The sequence below is a fragment of the Saccostrea echinata genome, unplaced genomic scaffold, assembly GCF_033153115.1.
Source record: "Saccostrea echinata isolate AGI-Se365-2 ecotype Australia unplaced genomic scaffold, CSIRO_AGI_Sech_v1 ptg000030l, whole genome shotgun sequence".
In the NCBI taxonomy this organism is placed as follows: Eukaryota; Metazoa; Mollusca; class Bivalvia; order Ostreida; family Ostreidae; genus Saccostrea; species Saccostrea echinata.
In genome coordinates this window covers 28,770,459-28,792,485 of record NW_026889779.1, presented here as the reverse complement: position 1 = coordinate 28,792,485, position 22,027 = coordinate 28,770,459, and the positions used below count along the sequence as shown (strand labels likewise).

General features: G+C 34.4%; 2 protein-coding genes across 3 annotated transcripts; one reads left to right on the top strand and one right to left on the bottom strand.

The window, feature by feature from the left end:
* The first annotated feature begins 36 nt into the window (after positions 1–36).
* On the top strand, positions 37–7,649 carry LOC133197647 (uncharacterized). Of its 2 annotated transcripts, none has more exons than XM_061333764.1 (8): positions 37–95; positions 2,063–2,145; positions 2,506–2,576; positions 4,110–4,220; positions 4,599–4,701; positions 5,012–5,072; positions 5,833–5,983; positions 6,183–7,649. In XM_061333764.1, exons 1-8 carry the CDS (start codon positions 80–82, stop codon positions 6,241–6,243), a joined length of 657 nt encoding a protein of 218 aa, XP_061189748.1. In that variant the 5' UTR covers positions 37–79; the 3' UTR covers positions 6,244–7,649. The 2 variants fall into 2 exon arrangements, with proteins under 2 accessions (XP_061189748.1, XP_061189747.1); XM_061333763.1 differs by having other exon boundaries at positions 94–167.
* Positions 7,650–17,036: 9,387 nt separating this feature from the next.
* LOC133197645 (uncharacterized) lies at positions 17,037–21,968 on the bottom strand. Its single transcript, XM_061333761.1, has 7 exons — positions 21,812–21,968; positions 21,238–21,430; positions 20,904–21,094; positions 20,575–20,692; positions 19,947–20,143; positions 19,409–19,561; positions 17,037–17,813 (listed from the first exon to the last, which is right to left on the bottom strand). Exons 1-7 carry the CDS (start codon positions 21,824–21,826, stop codon positions 17,268–17,270), a joined length of 1,413 nt encoding a protein of 470 aa, XP_061189745.1. The 5' UTR covers positions 21,827–21,968; the 3' UTR covers positions 17,037–17,267.
* Positions 21,969–22,027: the final 59 nt, after the last annotated feature.

Sequence of the window (22,027 nt, the reverse complement as noted above, 5' to 3'; positions counted from 1 at the left end):
CCGGAAGTAAAAGGAAGCACAATTATTGTGACGTAAAGCGCAAATGGGTAACTTCCTGTAGAAGAAAACCAACAATGCAATGATGCCACTTGCTGGTGCTTAATTTTCTGTTTTTATATAACATATTACATGTGCTTTAAAAATGAATACATATCTTCCTTCCACTAGTATGTATACATATTTTTATAAATCTATTTTTCTCAGTTAGCGAAATATATGTTTGCTAGAATTAGAAATAGGTTTATGACTTGCAGACACTGATCAGGTCTGGTACAATCACTAGCTACGTAGCTTTAATTACCTACATAGTTTATTTATCTACCTGAAGTAGCTTTATTTACCTACCTGTAGTAGCTTAATTACCTACTAAATCAAACTTATTTCTGTTAAATTAGCATTTCCCCCAGAAAGTGGAAAATTGCACTTTGATGCAGTGATAATTTTCAACTTTGAACTCATTTGAAAACATTTCATGAAAAAATCACTCTTGGAGATGTGTCTTTTTTCTATGCAATTTCAATCAAAGTACTAAAAGTTTTGGGGCTATATACAACAGTTAATTTTTGACCAAACAGTTACTTTTTGAATGAAATGACAAAGAAAACCAGTTTTGGTTAACATGAGCACAATGTGAAGTAATCATACTTATCCACGTCTCATCACACACAAGGTGGTGTACAGTTACTCAAACAATGGAAATACATCTTTTCCTTAAAAGTGTTCAAACGCAGCAATGTTAAAACTATCTCTGCTTTGGCTTGCTTTTTAAATAATCCCTAGTATAAATATTAGTAGACATTTACTTGCGATTTTTTGTCTTTTTAAAATAAATACCGAAATTGTGAAAAGTTGCCTTGAAATAGCTAAATAAAGCTACCTAAGGTAGGTAAATAAAGCTACGGTAGGTAATTTTAGCTATGTAGCTAAATGTACTGATTGTACTGGACCTGCTGATCGTACTAACGAATAGGTTTAGTCCAAAGACTATTTCTACCTACGTAGCTATTAATAGCTACCTAGGTATTTAAACCTACTTGAAGTAGCTACTTCTACCTACTTTTACCTGTCTTTGAAAATAAAATAATAATTAAGGCGCATCTTTAAATCTAACTGTGTCTCTGGACAGGCCCTCACCACAGTTAGAATCATATACCCGCTATGTAGCAGAAAATTCCAGAATTGCTCCGAAATGAATTTAGAGAAAATAAATGAATTTGCATTAAAAATAACAAACTCATTTTACATAACAAACATTTTTGAGATGGTGGATACCTTTCACCCAAGTATTTTATCCAATTAATGGACGAATTCAACAGTTTTTTCAACGTTTTTTACTCGCTTCATATTTACATGCCATATTGACATTCAGAACCCTCTAGGCTTTTCATACTAATTGCACTCAGATTTAAAGCCCCTGTTTGCTTTGCTGCATTGGCAATACACAGAACACATTTTATTGTTAAACTCTGTAGGACATTTGGGTTATCATTTTAATGATAGAACATTGTATCTACTTTAAAACAGGTCAAGCTTGTAATTTATTATCTTGTGTACTTGCACAACAAAGTCCAGGGTGTTAATTTAAAAACTTTTACCAGGGTGGAGAATGGAGAAGAAATGCGTGAAAAATCTAACATCCCAAAAATATTTTATCTAAGAATGCATGAAGATAAGTTCGTAAGACCTCACAATTTTAACGATAGAATATTCTACCTAAGCTCCCAAAAGCAACACCAACAGAGAAGTAATAGAAAATAAGGTCATTTCTAACTAAAATAAATGACAGTTAATTTGAAATAAAATGATTGAAAAAAAATTAAACTTGATTGAAGGGGCCTGCTTGATTTGAATAATGTCAAACTGTAATGTGTGACAGGCCATATATGGCGAGAAATTACTGCCTTTCAAGTATGTTCATTTGTAACCAGTATACTGTTTCACAGTGTAAAGAACATGGAAAATTGTAAAATGAGAATTTAAATTAGGGTGGGAATTCACAGTGAAATTGATTGCACAGATGCCGGATTACATAGTTTTCACTGTACTCATTTTATTGTTTCAGATGGGCATGTTGCAGGGGAACACCAGATTGATTATAAGCAGAAGTATAAAACATTAAAAAAGAAATTAAAACTACTGGTATATGTAAGTAGAGCATTTTTGTCTTTTATAAGTTTATACTTCATTTTATAGTAAACTATAAGGTAGTTGATAGAGTCTTTGAACAGCCAAGATGCAATACTATGTACCTGCCTGTTTTCTTGGAGAAAATTTGGCTTTATTCAATTGAATAAAACTTAACATACAGACTCTTTTAACACTAAAGTAATTAAAATGTTTTAGGACTTTGAGAAAATTATATTATATAAAGGTTAAAATATTGAGCTGATCTATTTTATTTTCAACATGTGATGCCTGCTATTTTTCTCTCAGGAATAATGTTCTGATATCAGAGTTGTACCTTATCACCAATGCATTCAATTGTATTTATGTTTTCTCAATTAGGAACAAGAATGTTTTTTGGAAGAATTACGAAAGGCTCAAGGGAAGTTACTCAAGGTTTCTAGAGACAAAAGGTAAACCATACATTATTTATGATAAATAAATGGTATAAAGTATTGCATAATTAGCTCACCTGAGCCGAAGGCTCAAGTGAGCTTTTCTGATTGACATTTGTCCATTGTCTGTCGTCGTTGTCGTAAACTTTTCACATTTTCATCTTCTTCTCAAGAATCACTGGACCAATTTCAACCAAACTTGCCACAAAGTATCCTTGGGTGAAGGGGATTAAAGTTTGTTCAAATAAAGGGCCACGCCTTCTTCCAAGGGAAGATAATTATGAATTCATGAAAAATTAATGGCATCATTTAAAAATCTTCTCAAAAACCACTGTGCTTGAAAATATAAAACTTATATGGAAGCATCCTCAGGAAGTGTAGATTCAAATTTGTACAAATCATGACCCCCGGGGGTAGGGTGGGGCCACAATGGGCGGTCAAAGTTTTACATAGGAATACAAAGGAAAAAAATTTAAAAATCTCCTTCTCAAGAACAGCAAAGCCATGATTGGTCATATTTATATGGAAGCATCCTTATGTAGTGAAGATTCAAATTTGTTCAAATCATGACCACCAGGAGTAGGGTGGGGCCACAATGGGCGGTCAAAGTTTTACATAGGAATACATAGGAAAAATCTTCTTCTCAAGAACAGCAAAGCCATGATTGGTCATATTTATATGGAAGCATCCTCAGGTAGTGTAGATTCAAATTTGTTCAAATCATGACCCCCGGGGGTAGGGTGGAGCCACAATGGGTGATCAAAGTTTTACATAGGAATATATAGGGAACATCTTTAAAATCTACTTCTCAAGAACAGCAAAGCCATGATTAGTCATATTTAAATGGAAGCATCATCAGGTAATGTAGATTCAAATTTGTACAAATCATGATCCACAGGAGATTAGTCATATTTAAATGGAAGCATCATCAGGTAATGTAGATTCAAATTTGTACAAATCATGATCCACAGGAGAATAGAGGGACCATAACAGGGGATCATATAAAGGAATACAAAGGATATATCTATCAAAATTTTCTTTTTAAGAACAGCAAAGCCATTATTTGTCATATTAATTCAAATGCATCCCTATGAAGTTTAGATTCAAGTTAGTTCAAATTAAAACTCCATCCTCCCCCCCCCCCCCCCTAACTCTTCCCCCCGAACCAGTTTTATATTTTAACTTTTTCAAGACTGAACTGATTTCTGCTTTTTCCTAGCCAGAGTGCTCAGGTGAGCGATGTGGCCCCAGGGCCTCTTGTTTTTATTGTTAGGTCTGAATTTATGATTTTTTTTCAGCATATTACAACTAACATTTCCTTATTTGTTTGAGGGGCGGGGCTCAACGTTGACTCTTTTTAAGCTACATGTACATATACATTTACATGTGTTTCCACTACTAGTTCAGATTAAAGAATTTCTTTTTCCACTTAAGATTAATTAAAATCAAAAAAAACTTTCACAGGGGAAACATGCAATAATTAAAAAAAAATTGAAATATACTTTAGGTAATGTATTAAGGATTTTAATAAACCTTAACCTTTATTTCCAGTTTTCTCTTAGATCGCCTGTTACAGTATGAAAAGGTAGATGATTCCTCTGGAGATTCTGACGCAACAGCATCAAGTGACAGTGAAGCAGATGGCCACACTTCTGGGAAAAAGTAAGACACTAATGGCACAATGTATATCATGTTGCAGGGATGTCCCTAAGACCCAAGGGCTGGGGGATTTCCCCGCCTTTCATTATGTAATCCCCTGATTATTCTGGTATTCCCCCTCAACCCTTTGTTAGGGGAGAAACCTCAGTTGCCCCTTCTACTTTTTTAATGTCCCTTGCTATTTCAAATCTTATGGACATCCTTGTGTAGTAGTAAAGCATCCATTGTTGAAGATGGGCTGGTGCAAGAATTTTTTTTTTATCAGTGAGACATTTTCATGCAGAACTTTATTTGTAAGGTAAATTGAATTGAATATATGTGTTTTGTATATATTGATCGGTGCATTATACATGTACATTGTAAATACTATAAAACTTTAAGGAGGAAGATTTCCTTGAGTCCAGGTCAGGCCCAGTTACCTTTTGGATCAGAAGCCTCTACTATATTTGGAAATCTTAGTATGGCTGCTCTCTTTCAAGCTGCTGTAAGTGAATTTAGCTCAAATGTTTAAAAATATTTTTTTAAATAGGTCAAATGTTTAAGTGAGCCTGCTAGGACTTTATTTTTCATCTGTAATTTGGGATCTCTTATGAACTTTTTTGCATTTTCAATTTCTTCTTCAAAGCGGCTGTAACGAAATAGCCTCATCCTGACAAACTTGCATTTATGGCATATCTAGGAATGCACACTACGAGAATATTGATGTTAAACTTTGCCCTATAGTTGTCATTTGTGGTGGTAAACTTTGTAATCTTTGATTACCTAACTTAAAAGAATGTGTCTCACCTTGGCAGGGGTCCTCGAGTTCAGAACCTGTGAAGAAGCGCTCTAGACCCTCCACAAAGAAATCAAAAGGTAATATATGTATTATATATTCTTCCATCTTGTATGGAAACCTTGAGTATGAGACATAACAGATTAATTTCTTGACAAATTAGTCTTGATCAGATTTTTTTTGTCATTGATTTTGAGTTAAAGAACAAGGTACGGTTTCAATACAAATCTTGCCCTGTGTTTTTCTTAAAAATGAAAATGATGTAAAAAATTAAAACTCATGCTTTCTGAATCTTTGAAATTCCATGCAGAAAGATAATGCAAATCATTTTTCTCACACGACCTTCTAAATGCTAATTGTGACGTCATAAACTTGTGCATTTTCCCGTATTTTCTTAAAAAGTTGCAGAAGACACCAATTTTCAATGGAATTTTCTTTTAGATGTGTGATTTTTCAAAGAATTTTACACAACATATCCGAAAATTAAAGTGGGCGACGGCTGTGGACACTATTTCCTTAAGGAAAATAACCCTTGAAATGGGTCATTTTGAGTCTTTTTATGTTTAAAATAGAGAAATGCATCAAATTAATGACGTCATATTTCCAGAATGGTACTCCTTCATGCCATATTCTTTCCTGATTTATCACAGTCATATACTCAATTAATATTTAAGCCAGTTTCAAATCTTTTTGAAAACATTAAATTTTTAGGGCACAATAAAGCTAAAACCATACCTTCTTCTTTAAACATTAAACTGATAAAAATAAATATTTAAGACATTCTTCTATTTTAAAGATGTGTATAATGACATTTAAACTTTTTCATGATGTTGAACACAGCAAAATCAAAGATGGAGAAAGCTGAGAGCCGTATGACAAGAGAGGAGTTGGAGAGACATTTAGAGTCACGACAAAATTCGTTTAAAATTGAGAAAGCCCCTGCCATGTTACCCATGGAGATATTCAGCAATGATAACTCTAATCCTGATAGGTTTGTGATGCAAAGACAATACATATATTACTTGTACTCTACCAGTTAAAAGACAGTCAAATATAGAATTCATGATGAGAAATTAGATTTTAACAGTGTGAAGTTTTATTTAATGCATTCTTTTTGTGATAAATACATCATTTTTTAACCTTGATTTTCTATTATACTTGCTTAAGTGATGTTTTTTGTTTAATTTCAGTGAGACAGCTGACACAAACAAAGAAGACTATGATTCAGATCTGGTGATTGATGCCAGCTGACAACATTGACAGCTGGTGATTTCTGAACACAGTGCTCCCTGTTAGATATGACATGTTCCTACATACATGTATGTGCCCAGGACTGGTTTAAGGACTTTCAGGAAACATTATTCATACATGTTGTTAATATCCATTAGCAATTACTGTAAAAGCAGAAGTATTCGTTTGAGAATGGAGATTTCATTTTGAGTATTTTGTTGTTAACAATTAATGTATGTGGGAAAATTTTTGCTTCCCTTTTATTTTCCCCCCATTTCGCCATACTCACAGGTGGGTGAATTTAAAATGGGGCGAATTCAAAGAATACAGTATAATGTCTTAAACAGAACTGTGACTGGGCAAATTTAAATGGGGCAAAATTGTTTTCAAGTGTGAAAGGGCGAAAATAACACGGAGCAAAACTCCCTGTATACAGTATCAACAAAATTAAATCCCACACAAAATTTTTATATGACTATATATTGAATAGAGTCACTTTCAAAACAAAAAAATTTAATGCCCACAAAACCTTTTTAGATGACAAAGAAATTTTATTCCCAGGAAAATTTGTGCTTCTACAGTATGTATGCAGTGTGTGTCTAAAAGTGACATGCGAGATATACATGTACATGTATTTTTGCCTTGATATAATATTAAAGGTGAATAATTTTAGCTCTCATGTACTTTTGCTACTCAATATTATTACTTAAAATTTACTGAAGATTGTAAACAAAAAATTAAAGATATTTTTTGTCACTGAGAGATCTGTTTGTTATATTCATTCTGGAACATAAATTATACACTGAAGTTTGACGAAATGAGTTACATAATATGTCAACTACCAGTACACATATTTTAAAATGTACTTAAAATGGTTTTTGTCACATCTTTGAAGAATTGACATGGAATGAAAATTCTAAGGCTTATTTGTTGTGGACATATATGCATGTACATTGTATTGTTTACACACCTCTCCTGGGGTATTAAAAGGCACATTCTTTACCTCTATGCTTTTTATGCCAGTTACTGACAAAGAAACTACCAATATGTATTGGTGCATGTTAATTATCTTCACATGTAACTTTACTGTTTGTGTGTCCAAATGCCACATATACAGTATGTTTTTAATATACAATGTAGATGTACAAATCAGATGGGTAGATTTAGATAACTATGCAACAAGCTTGTACAATATACAAAAATGTTTGAAAAATTTAAATTTAAAATGCTTACATTTTTCATTGATAGACAAACTGTAAATTCTATAGGTATTTATTCCTTCTTAAGTTTATATTGAGCCTATGTGAAAGTTTTAAAATATGCAAGTATAACAATGTTCAACAAGCAAAGAATTGCTGTTGCTAGGTTGTACATTCTCCTATATTGATAAAAACTTACTAGTATATAATAAAGTGGTCAAAATTTTATGTTGATTTACAGTGTAATTTTATTGCATGTCAAAATAATTGTTTATTTTTAAGGTCACCTGAGTCAAATTCTTTAAAGATCTTCTTCTCTCCCCCTGTATATTAAGCAGATAAACTAAATGCATGGTTATGATGAGCAAGGATGCCTCTTCCAAAATTGTATTAGTGGCCCCAGGGTCAGCGTTCTGGTGTTGGGGGGGGGGGGGGGAACCTGTTACATAGTGAAAATGCATTATTCTTTGAAAATCTTTTTCTCTGATTCTGGGTGTCCAACAAACAAACTAAATATATAATTAAAATGAGCAAAGGTGCCTCTTTTAAAATTGTGAATTTAATGGCCCCTTGGTCAGGGGTTCTGGTGTTAGGATGGGGCTCTATTTTTTTATTGATTATACAGTGAAAAGGCATTAATTCTTTGAAAATCTTCTCTGCTCCTTTCTATTTAGCAAATAAATTAAGTGCATATTTGTGGTGAGCAAGGGTGCTTCTTCTAAAATTGTGAAATTTGTGGCCCCAGGGTCATGGGTTCTGATGTTGGGGGGGGGGGGGGGGAGGGGGGAGCTCTGTTGATTATGTAATGGATAAATAATGAGATGATGATGATGAATAGTATAAAGAAAACATTCCCTCTGAAGAGGGGGTGTTTTCTCTAAACTTTTTAACACCATCTCGTAATTTACCTTGCTTAAAAAAATTCCCCACTTTAGACCCCAGAAAAACATTTACTCATTCATATATCTAACTTTGCTGTAATACAGTAGGATCTAGCCCATTTATATATCCAACAGTGATACAATACATTAACCTAATTGAACACTCCATCTTTTTATTCATGAACTAGTGAGGATGAAACTGATGCTAATGTCATTTCAAAGCTTTCCATGGTACTGAGCAGTCATGAAATCAGATGAAGAATTTATTTGAACCCAAAGTAAATTTACAGAGATTCAGATAGTGTTTTGAACACTTTTGACCTGGAAGCAGAAGAAAACTACAACAAGAGGCCCAAGGGCCTTAACGGTCACCTGAGTATAATACAACAATTTAGAAGTTGAATACACTGATAGATGAAGCTTTGTTGCCCTAAAGAAAGAGAAGTAGGAAGATCAGGATCAACAAAATAATTAGTCTAGTATTCAGTATCAACTCATAAATTAAGTTCTAATCTGTTCCCCACTTAACACTATCACCATGCAGACTATTAACAAACTATTAGTGCTTCTGTACTATTTTTAAACCCATATTAAGACCTAGAGCATTGACCTCTCTTATGGTCTTTGAAGAACTTTTAATAAGATAAGTTATTTTTGTCTCATTTTTATTTATCTATTACTTACAGGTCTACCTGATTATTAAAACTAAGAAAATACTTTTTGAATTATATGATAAACATTCTTGCATAATTATCTTATTCTATTAACCTTTCAAATACATTATTTACAGTGATTAATTATCAAAGGTGAACGGAAAAGGGGAATAACTTCTCTCAGTAGAATACTAATTAATAGAGCCCTGCCCAGGACTAGAATGCTTAAACAAATGGTCCAGATGTTCAAAAATCTGGTAGAAATACGCTTACTTATATCATTTAAACTTTTACTCAGTTTTCTTCCGATATGCCCAGAAGCAGAGAAGAATTTCACAGGTACAATGCATTTTCAATACAGATTCAACAAAGCCTTACCCTAACACCAGAACCCAAGACCAAGGGTCAAGAAATTCAAAAGCCCCCCCCCCCCCCCCTCATTATGCCAGAACCCCTGACCCTAGGACCACAAGATTTAAAAATTCTGTTCGAAGCTCCCATTTTCATCATAGCTAAGCAATTTATTTATCAGCTCAACACTAAGGAGCAGACAGGATTAATTACTGATTAATTAATAGAATTAATGCTTTTTCACTATATAATCAATAGAGCCCCCCCCCCCTTTCCTCAAGAACCCTTAAAACTAAGGCCATATATTTAAAAATTTTGGAAGAGGCATCCTTGCCTATCATAATCTTGCACTTAGTTTGTTTAGATAATCTCCAGTAGCAGAGAAGAAGATTTTCAAAGAATCAATGCATTTTCACTATATAATCAATAGAGCGCTGCCCTAACACCAGAACCCCTGACCCTGGGGCCATGAAATTCACAATTTTTGAAAAGGCATCCTTATGCATCAAAACCATGCACTTTGTTTGTTTAAATAATACCCAGGTGCAGAGAAGAAGATTTTCAAAGAATTAATGCATTTTCACTATATAATCAATAGAGCCCCGCCCTAACATCAGAACCCCTGACCCAGGGGCAATGGCTTTCACAATTTTGGAAGAGGCCCACCTCCTCATCATAACTATGTACTTAGTTTATCACCCTAATGCCCAGGAGCAGAGGAGAAGATTTTCAAAGAATTAATGCATTTTCACTGTATAGTCAATAGAGCCCCGCCCTAACACCAGAACCCCTGACCTAGGGGCCATGAAATTCACAATTTTGGAAGAGGCTCTCTTGCTCATCATAACTATGTACTTAGTTAATTTATTTAATACCCAGGAGCACAGAAGAAGATTTTCAAAGAAATAATGCACTTTCACTATATGATCTATATAGCCCCACCCTGGGGCCAGAACCCCTGACCCTGGGGCCATGAATTTCACAATTTCAGAAGAGGCATTCTTGCTCATCATAACTATGTACTTAGTTACTTTATTTAATACCCAGGAGCACAGAAGAGGATTTTCAAAGAAATAATGCACTTTCACTATATGATCTATATAGCCCCACCCTGGGGCCAGAACCCCTGACCCTGGGGCCATGAAATTCACAATTTCAGAAGAGGCTCTCTTGCTCATCATAACTATGTACTTATTTACTTTATTTAATACCCAGGAGCACAGAAGAAGATTTTCAAAGAATTAATGCATTTTCACTATATAATCAATAGAGCCCCGCCCTAACACCAGAACCCCTGACCCAGGGGCCATGAATTTCACAATTTTGGAAGAGGCACTCTTGCTCTTCATAACTATGTACTTAGTTACTTTATTTAATACTCAGGAGCAGAGAAGAAGATTTTCAAAGAAATAATGCACTTTCACTATATGATCTATATAGCCCCACCCTGGGGCCAGAACCCCTGACCCTGGGGCCATGAATTTCACAATTTTGGTAGGGGCATTCTTGCTCATCATAACTATGTACTTAGTTACTTTATTTAATACCCAGGAGCACAGAAAAAGATTTTCAAAGAAATAATGCACTTTCACTATATGATCTATATAGCCCCACCCTGGGGCCAGAACCCCTGACCCTGGGGTCATGAATTTCACAATTTCGGAAGAGGCACTCTTGCTCATCATAACTATGTACTTAGTTACTTTATTTAATACCCAGGAGCACAGAAGAGGATTTTCAAAGAAATAATGCACTTTCACTATATGATCTATATAGCCCCGCCCTAACACCAGAACCCCTGACCCTGGGGTCATGAATTTCACAATTTCGGAAGAGGCATTCTTGCTCATCATAACTATGTACTTAGTTACTTTATTTAATACCCAGACGCACAGAAGAAGATTTTCAAAGAATTTATGCATTTTCACTATATAATCAATAGAGCCCCGCCCTAACACCAGAACCCCTGACCCAGGGGCCATGAATTTCACAATTTTGGAAGAGGCACTCTTGCTCTTCATAACTATGTACTTAGTTACTTTATTTAATACCCAGGAGCACAGAAGAAGATTTTCAAAGAAATAATGCAATTTTACTATATGATCTATATAGCCCCACCCTGGGGCCAGAACCCCTGACCCTGGGGCCATGAATTTCACAATTTTTGTAGAGGGCTCAATGCTTATTACAATGATGCCAACAGTTTGACTGCTTCACAGATGTCCTGGAGTAAAGAAGAAGATTTTTAAAGATTGCATTATTTTTGGTGGTTTTAGCCCCACCCCTCAGGCCCCAGGGGGGCAGGGACCATGAAATTCACAATTTTTGTTCCCCTTCACCCATAGATGCTATATGCCAAATTTGGTTGAAATTGGTTGAGCGGTTTCAGAGAAGAAGCTAAAAATGTTCAAATGTTAACACACGACGCACGACGCACGCCGACGGACGAGAACGGATAGCAATAGGTCACCTGAGTGACTCAGGTGACCTAAAAATTTAATTAAAATTTGGACATTTATCATACCATGTAACATGATGTTTGTTATGGAAAAGTGTTGGAATTTTATGGATTTCCTGTTGGACAATACTTCTCGTAGTTCTAAATAAAATGAGAAGATTGTTGGCGTTATGCAAAATCTGCTTTTAAAAAATTTCCTATCAAGATCTGCAAGAAAAACGGTGTCAAAAAATAGATGGGCTGTAAATTTTGTCATAAGGCTGGAAAAGTATGAGAACAGACATAATCTCGAATAATCTGAGGGGATTTGCTGAAAACGGCACCCTGAACTGATATTCGGCAACAGGAAGTGACATGGTTTAAGGTTCAATATGAAAATGTATTTATAATCGTTTCAAAAAGTGATGCTTTCAAAATTTAAGACCGGGAACATTTCTGTTAAAAAAATACCATCGGATAAGTATTGGATATTTTATTGATGACAAGATTCAAATACAATGTACAGTGCTAGTGTGCAAAATTCAGAGAAATTGTTATTTTTCATGTGCATTGGAATTGCTTCTTTAACAAGACTCTCTTTTGGTGTAAAATATGTAAGTAATTATTTTCGTGTGCATTGGAAATAACTTTTAACAAAATAAATTCTAATAGTGTGACAAATTCGGAGAAATTATTTTTCATGTGCATGGAAAAACATTTCTAAACCCTTTTATCTTTTTTGTTCATTTCAATTGCTTAATTATCATTTAATTCTATTAATTAATTACCATTTCTAAACCCTTTCATCTTTTTTGTTCATTTCAATTGCTTAATTATCTTTTGATGTACAGTTGGATCTTTAAATATCCAAATCAAGTGCTGGTTGAATTGGTAAAACAAATGTAGACTAATAACAATGGGTGACATCATTGAAGTTTTTTAAATAGTAGAAGTGCATTTTTTTCTTTGAAAGTCTTCTTCTCTGCTCCTGGATATTAAACAAACAAAGTAAGTGCATAGTTATGATGAGTAAGGGTGCCTCTTCCAAAATTATGAATTTTTCATGGCTCCTGGGTTAGGGGTTCTAATTTTAGGGCAGGGCTCCATTGATTATATAGTGAAATGCATTAATTCTTTGAAAATTTTCTTCTTGGCTCTAGCGCAAGCACTATTGGTTTGCTTAGTCAGAATGGTGATAGTGACAAATGGAGGCAAATTTTATACAGTTTAGTGGGGTATATAGGAATCACCTTGTCCATCTGTCTGTGCAATCTTATCTGGGCTATAACTTATGAATGGAGAATCATGGGAAGCTCATACTTGGTGCAGAGATTATTTATGACCCCAGAGTATTTTATGACCTTGATGCAAGGTCATTTCGGGCAAGTACAAGGATATTGACAGAAAAAGTATAGTATTCTTGTCTGGGCTGTAACTTTGTAATAGAGAATCATTTGAAGTTCATACTTCATACAAAGATTATTTATGACCTGAGGGTGTGTCATGACCTTGACCAAGTGTCATTCCGGGAAGTTCATGGCTGCTGGGTCAGGGGTTCATGGCTGCTGGTTCAGGGGTTCTGGTTGTAGGGAAGGGCTCCATTGATTATATAATGAAATGCATTAATTCTTTGAAAATTCTCTTCTCTCCTCAAGTTCAAGCACTATTGGTTTGCTTAGTCAGAACGGTGATAGTTAAGGAATGTATTTAAGTTTTGTCTGAGTTATTGGTGTGTAAATCACACACTTGTCACGTAGGCATATTTCATGAAGCGCGCTTTAGCCCTTAATGAAAAATATGCCTACATGCAAGTCTGTGTGATTTACACACCAGTAATTCACACTAAACTTAAAAACATTCCTTATATTTGCATTTTACATGTTTAAATGCACCAAAAATATACCCAATGTTTGAATTTCTCACTGCCCTATATCGTCATATTTTATTAACGTCTCTGTGGCATTGTGACGTCACTTTGGCGCGAAGTTCTCCATATATATTTCTACGCGTGAGTATATACAAAAATGGCTTTCATATCAATTTCAAGGTTGGCTTAGTAAAAAAACACAGCAAATGTAAATATTGACAAATGGAGGCAAATACAGTTTAGTGGGGTATATATGAATCACCTTGTCCATCTGTCTGTGCAATCTTATCCGGGCTATAACTTATGAATGGAGAATCATGGGAAGCTCATACTTGGTGCAGAGATTATTTATGACCCCAGAGTATTTTATGACCTTGATGCAAGGTCATTTTGGACAAGTTCAAGGTCATTGACAGAAAAAGTATAGTATTCTTGTCTGGGCTATAACTTTGTAATAGAGAATCATTTGAAGCTCATACTTCGTACAAAGATTATTTATGACCTGAGGGTGTGTCATGACCTTGACCCAAGTTATTTGTGGCACATTCAAGGTCACTGGTATAAAAAGTGTAAAATTCATGACAGATCTCTAATTTTCTAATGGAGAAGCATTGGATTTCCATATTTCACTAAATGTTTACTTATTACCAGAGGATGAATCATTTTTTTGACCAAGGTCTTTTTGGCAAGTTCAAGGTCACATTTAAAAAAATTTGAATGGGCACTCAAAACAAGAGGCCCAAGGGCCTTAACGGTCACCTGAGTACAATACAGCAATTTAGAGGATCCATAAACTGATAAATGAAGCTTTGTTGCCCAAAAGCAAGAATTAATGCATTTTCACTATATAGTCAATAGAGCCCCACCCTAACATCAGACCCTCTGACCCTGGGACCATGAAATTCACAATTTTGGAAGAGGCACTCTTGCTCATCATAACTATAAACTTAGTTACTTTATTTAATACCCAGGAGCAGAGAAGAAGATTTTCAAAGAATTAATGCATTTTCACTATATAATCAATAGAGCCCCGCCCTAACACCAGAACCCCAGACCCTGGAGCCATGAATTTCACAATTTTGGAAGAGACACTCTTGCTCATCATAACTATGTACTTAGTTACTTTATTTAATATCCAGGAGCAGAGAAGAAGATTTTCAAAGAATTAATGCAATTTTACTATATAATCAATAGAGCCCTGCCCTAACACCAGAACCCCTGATCCAGGGGCCATAAAATTCATAATTTTGGAAGAGGCACTCTTACTCATCATAACTATGTTCTTAGTTAGTTTATTTAATATCCAGGAGCAGAGAAGAAGATTTTCAAAGAATTAATGCATTTTCACTATATAATCAATAGAGCCCTGCCCTAACACCAGAACCCCAGACCCTGGGGCCATGAAATTCACAATTTTGGAAGAGGCACTCTTGTTCATTATAACTATGTACTTAGTTACTTTATTCAATACCCAGGAGCAGAGAGGAAGATTTTCAAAGAAATAATGCACTTTCACTATATGATCTATATAGCCCCACCCTAGCACCAGAGCCCCTGACCCTGGGGCCATGAATTTCACAATTTTTGTAGAGGGCTCAATGCTTATTACAATGATGCCAACAGTTAGACTGCTTGATGTCCAGGAGTAAAGAAGATTTTTAAAGATTGCATTATCTTTGGTGGTTTTAGCCCCACCCCTTGGGCCCCAGGGGGGCAGGGACCATGAAATTCACAATTTTTGTCCCCCTTCACCTATAGATGCTATATGCCAAATTTGGTTGAAATTGGTTAAGCGGTTTCAGAGAAGAAGCTAAAAATGTTCAAATGTTAACACACGATGCACGCCGACGGACGAGAACGGATAGCAAAAGGTCACGTGAGTGACTCAGGTGACCTAAAAATTGTAGCAGGGGGTATTATTTTGTAATCTTGCTCACAGTATCTCCAGTTTTATTTTTCTTTGTATCCTTTACAATGGTGTATTACACTCAGGTGACTGTTACGGCACTTGGGCCTCTTGTTTGTAACATTATAAAGAAGACAGAAATAATTGTTCCTCTAAGTTTCCCAGACAGCAGAGTACATGTACCTGAAAGCCTTCATGGATCATCCTAATTGTGCAGATCATTCCATTCTGTTATGATATTTTTATACCAATTACATGTTACTCAGACAAAAAAAACAAGGTATTGTCAGAGTTATCAATTCCAAACGTTCAAAGGATATATACTATATAAGTTTTTTCCCTGACAAAAGTAAAGTGTTGTCAAACAATTCCATCTTATGTTGAGGAAAGCAATCAGATGCATCAGACAAGACTGTAGCTCTACAGAATTGTAGCCTTAATAAAGGCAGGAAAAAAGCTGCAGCGCTTGGACTTGAAATATGGATGCCATTCAATACAGTTAATATCCCTGGTTTAGTTCACTTGCGTACTAAGTTTTATTGATTATTCAGACAAAAAAAGCCAGTAGGAGGACTAGTGTTTTAAAACATAATTCTATGTTTAATAACCATTGTAAAAATGTTCATTCAACCCGATAGACAGAATTGGGCAAAAAGTGTACAAAGTTTATTGAAATAAGACTGTAGAAGTACCATTTTCATAAAAAAATGTATTTTTAGTATCCAAGGCAACACTGGTTGTCAAAATTAAGGAAAGAATGATAGATAGAATTATGTTTAAAAATACTTCATATACATGTATTTATCTTTATTGAAATCACAACAAACCCATAGTAGGTATAGCATTTTGAAAGAGTTTTATAGAAATTTCCATTTTCAGTAATTTTGACAACACCCTCTGTGCAAAACTAATAGATCCTATTACAGAATTATGTATCATAGTGTATTCTACTTATGTACCTTGTCGTCGAAATTTGACCAAAACTAAAGGAGGGGTAGTATTGAAAAAATGTTTACAGACAAAAGGTGGACACTTTACATGTACCATCACATACCGTAAACCAGGCCTCAGAATCATGAAACAGACTGAAGTCATATTTTCAGTCGCCTGTAAAATGTTTATTAATTATTGAATTAATCACTAAATTTGCAGCTAACATTAGTAACAATACTATTGTAAAGCAGTATATTGAAAAATATTATTATTTTGGTTTGCTTGACCTCTTCAACATTTTAATACAACATAAAGATTTTGACTTAAGCTCAAGATGTTTCATGACCTGGGACCTGGTCTTCTGACTTGAGTGTCAAGGCTTCCAATAAGGGGAGCAGGAGGCCTAGCTGTTTGAAAAATCAGAATTCGCTGCTATAAATTTCATAATTGGCAAAATAAACTATTGGAAATATTTCTAAAACAGCCTCTTCAAATGGATACATTCCCCTCTTAATTTACTTAAAAATTATTGAAAGCCATTGGGTGTTCTTTCTATCAGGGTAACCCAATCAATGACAAGCAACATGAATATTGCACTTCGTTTTACTCTCAGAATTTCTTCAAAGAAAAAGAAAACAAAAAGTTAAAACAAATCATACACACTAACAAGACTTACACTTCATATGCATATATTTAATAGTAATTGATCAACTTATACAATCTTAAATAGAACAACATACCAATACTGATTACCAATCTTAACCTCTTGTTTTTTTTTATGAAACTAAATGTCTAATTAGCAGCTTTATTGTGTTTACCTACTGGGACTTAAATCGTTTAGGAGAGGGTCCATTTTCCTCACCCACCTCTCCATCGCCACATTCGTCGTCTTGTGGATCTAAATGATGAGTGACTTGGAAGTTTCCAGCACTGTCAATAGGTAATGAACTATAATTGATACACACTATGTTTGCAGAATCTGCAGAGGTTTCAGGTAGTTTTAGAGAGTCTCCATCTTCCTGAGCTTCATTATCACCTGTATCAACCTCCTCTTTTTCTGGATCTGTGGAGTTGTCAAACGTTTGGGAGACGGTGAATAGTTCAGCATTACTAGCAGTAGTCTCCTTACCAACACTATTATCAGTGTGTTTTAAGCTGACAGTGGCATCTTCAGGGGAAGTAACTGTCTCTAATTTGTATTCTCTTTTTATACACAGTAGTTGTTGATATAATAAATCCCTATGCTGTGTTTCCAGTTGCTTCATTAGATTTTCAATGTTCTTGTCTAATGGTACACTTATTTGTTCCATCAAATCGTGTTCTCTTTGTTTACTTTTCTGGAGCTTGTCTTTCAAATCTTTAATCTGCAATAGATACAAAATGAGATAGATCAACAAAAAATATGTTAAACATGCTAAATACAGTTTATACAAGCATTCTGAGAGCATTGCATAAGCAATATGAGTTCTTATCCTCAAGTGTAATCTGCCCATTAAAAAAGAAAAAGGCCATAATTCTGACAAAAACGAAAGTGGAACAAAATGTAAATTTGATCTGTATCTCATCAAGGTAAACTCGCATACCTAAAATCAGCTTGATATCTGCAAGCATTTAGAAAAAAAACGCAGAAAACCCAGTGGGACAGACTGGCAGACAGACGGACTGAGAGACGAGGACTCAGCAGGAAACCTAAAAGCCCCCTCCCTTTCACCAGTAGTGAACTATTAAGAAAAATCTACAAGTACAACAAACTCTAATCTTTGGTTTTTTTTATAATTATGTTTAAAAGTTCTGATGTTCATTTCATTATGTATGACATTTGGAACTCCTCAGTTGACTCAAACACCTTGTGCTTGGAGTATTGTAGAGTCACAAGAGGTGTTCCCATAGCTAAAATGGTGGAAAATTTTTGCTAAGATTATGTGTCTGATAACTAATATTTGTAAGAATTGTGAAGTAATACTAGTATGACCAGAGAAATAATTTACTTTCTCATGTTACCACCAGATTTGTCTGAACACTACCCCATAATCAATTCTATTGACAAATGAAAGGGAAAAAAACTAAATTTTCTATTAGAAGTTGAAAAGGAAAATTTAGTGATTCCCCTTCACTACACATTTTCAATTGGTGGACAATAAATTTGAAACTACATTTTTAATAAAAATACACACCCCAAAAGAAACTTTTGGCCTCTAAACATGGTAAAACAAAAGACTTCTTTGGCCAGTAATAAAATTTTATCTGCATTTATATGCATAATGAGGTATGATTTATAAAGCAAACATACCAAATGTATTTTTTTTTAAATTAAGATAGAACTGCAACATGTATGGTAATTTTTCTCATGTTATAAATTGTACTGTAGTTTTGCACAAGCATATTCCAATACCACTCATAAATACTATTAGATTTATTAAATATAAATGTTGTTAATTTTCACTATTTACAACTTTAACTGATAAAGTTTCAATTTTGCATCTTTAAAATTATGTAGGAAGTAAAAGTTCTAATAAATTATTCTATTTCTGTCCAGAACTTAAATATCTACAGAAATTAAAGAGTGAGTCCATAAATTTTTACACACAGATAAAAAGAACAAACTTAGAATATTTAACTGAACCATGCTTGTCTTTTTCAATACAGTACAGAGAAATGCATCTATCACCTTCTATCTGTAGATTATCTAGGACCAATTTATTATATGTTACATGTATTATATTTACATAAACCTCTGTCTGTAGACTTTCTCCATCTTACATGACATTCTTACTGCTCCCTGTAAGTTCTCTATAAGTTCTTACCTCTGCTTTTAAGTTCTCTATAAGTTCTTACCTCTGCTTGCAAGTTCTCTATAAGTTCTTACCTCTGCTTGTAAGTTCTCTACAAGTTCTTATGTCTGCTTGTAAGTTCTCTATAAGTTTTTATCTCTGCTTGTAAGTTCTCTATAAGTTCTTACCTCTGCTTGTAAGTTCTCTATGACAAACTTAAGTTGAGTCTCCATCTGGTGCTTGCTATCCTGTAATTTCTCATATTTCTGCTGCAGTTCTTCTAATTGGTTGTCTGAGTTCTGATGGACAGCATGTTCTTTCTCTTCCTCTATCCCAACATCCTAAATAACAAAATACACAGTCTATTCTCATTTGCTTTACATGCATGTATTTCTGCACTTCTCCTATTTTTTTTTTCCAAGGAGGAAAACTTTCCCAAGTATGTGTTTTGGATTTTGACTCTGTATCATAAAGCTATTGAAATCTTCATTAATGGAAGAATTTTTATCATTTTATTTTCAAAAGTAATTTACTTTCATTATACCATATTATAAAAGATGCTACATGTAGCATTGATTAAGAATGCAGGAACTATTAAAAGAAATTAAGTTATACTGGTAATCTGCTGACAAATGTCCTTGAATGTCAACTCTTCACATGCTTCATAAAAATTTGAACGGAAGATACATGCAAATGATCAAACACCTGTTATTAGATGAGGCATACTTCACTAGAAATAATTTGTGTTGTATATGAGCCTCCATCCTCAGATTCCCCCTGGTCCTCATGAATGATCATAATGTGTGTTTGTGGAGCATCTGTGGAATCCACTGTCTCGTTGGCAGCCACAGACACCTGCATCGTACCATCCAGCGGCTTCCCATTAGTCATACTGACCTGGGTCGTCTGGGGGTTCAGAAGGGCTGTAAGGAGACATTAAAAAGTATTCAATTACTATAAAGAGACATTAGGAAAGACATATAATAAACATTACCAGAGTCTACCAGTCTTAGACTACTTTTAAAGGCAGTTATGATTTTTTTTTCATATGAATTTTTATAATTAGTAATTCAGTACACAAGTACTGTTTAAGCAATATATATATTACCGGTAGGTAAATTCTTCAAATATGGAAAATGCTAGGAATATCAATAATTTTTGGGCTATATCTGAGAATCGTACTGTCATTAGGACTGCCAACTCAAATCCACATAACCATGCTTGCTATTTGACACATTGGTGTTCAAGACACAGAAGTCAAGTGGTGATAGTGTCCTTGTAATCTATATTTTTCTGTAATTTTTTGAAAATGAACTAAGAACGTATATTAGTAGAATTATTCTGTAATGCTTACACTTATACCCCGTGTCAGCTAGACTGGTGGACATAACAGCCTGCGTAAGGACTGGGTGGATGGACAGTTCTGTTGGCTCTATAGTGTCATCTTGGTAAGAACATGGATTATTGATCTCCTAAAGTCAAAACATATAATACATTGATTCTTTTCTGGTCAAACATTTTACACTTTCTACTTCTTTTCATGTACAAGAAATATTAATTGAATAAAATGTTATATTAAAAATAATACATGTAATTTTCTTTTGTAACTATACTGCACAAAATAATTTAAATTCATGGATTGTGCTTTTAGAGGTTATATTAATTTATGTAATGGAATCCTGCCTGAGCAATCTGGATTTGAAAAGTGGTCTGTGGATTTCTAAAGTGGGTCTTGTAATGTTTAATAGCTTCGTCTCTTCTGTTGAAGCCATTTCGACACTTGTAGCAATGCCAGTGAGCTCCTTTAAATTTCTTTTCTCCTTTGATGATACCAACAATATCACAATGGTCACAGCATCTTAAGATTTTCAGTCCTGTACATTAAAATTCAATAATAAGGTGATTTCACAGCTGATCAATATATATATTTACTAAATGTTTATAAAGTGAACTTTTTTTCTCTGATTGACAGAACAACAAATAATCAAATCATCAAAATAGATCAATGAAAACACACCTGCAAAATCTATTCCTTTATCAACATGTTTTACACGAAAATGCGCTTTCAATATAACTGGATCATGATAGAAATCTCGCTTGACACAGAAAGGACAATGCATGTGAATTGAGTTGTCAGGACATCTGTGGTCCATACATCTCACCGGATTATAATTGTTCTCTGTGCCTTTGATTCTAACACTTGGGTGAGTCTGAAAATACGTAAATGGGTAATTTAAGTTGCTTCATGTACATACTACATAAGGCAAAATAGACTACATTTGCAATATATAGTATGGAGAATGCCTAGACGTGGTTACATTATTTTTGCACCAAATAATTCCTTACTCATTTCTTCAAGGAAGCAAATCTTACTAGTTACATAGATAATATACAGGCTTCATGCTATTTCTGGCCGTTATACTGTTCAATTATTTATTTTTAAATTTATACAAAGTTTAAGCTTTAATATATATTCCATTTTTATACAGATTATTTCTTTTACTTGTCAATTTTTTGTTTGCTTGTTTCTAGACATCCAGAAACAAAGTGACACGGTGCTCAGTTTGCATGGTATTAACCGAGTTACTTACGACAAATGTATTCATTGCGAATCGTGCTTGTCCTATAAATTTGTATTCAGTTATCCATGCCTGTCAAAATAGAGCTTGAAGTTTGATATTCCCTCGGCCTTTCTATGTGTGTAACGTCAGAAAATTCTGCTTATGCAGAAAATTGTGTGACGTCATATATTTGGTGGTTAGTATAAATAAGTCGTACGATAAATAGTTTTTTTTATTTTTTTTATT

Coding starts and splice junctions, on each gene's coding strand:
- LOC133197647 (XM_061333763.1), top strand. CDS start 143: ATGAATACATATCTTCCTTCCACTA. Junction 2,577..4,109: donor AAGGTTTCTAGAGACAAAAG/GTAAACCATACA, acceptor CTTTATTTCCAG/TTTTCTCTTAGATCGCCTGT. Junction 5,073..5,832: donor CTCCACAAAGAAATCAAAAG/GTAATATATGTA, acceptor TGTTGAACACAG/CAAAATCAAAGATGGAGAAA.
- LOC133197645 (XM_061333761.1), bottom strand. Junction 20,693..20,903: donor TTCAAATCCAGATTGCTCAG/GCAGGATTCCAT, acceptor TTTTGACTTTAG/GAGATCAATAATCCATGTTC. Junction 17,814..19,408: donor TAGAGAACTTACAAGCAGAG/GTAAGAACTTAT, acceptor TATCTATTGCAG/ATTAAAGATTTGAAAGACAA.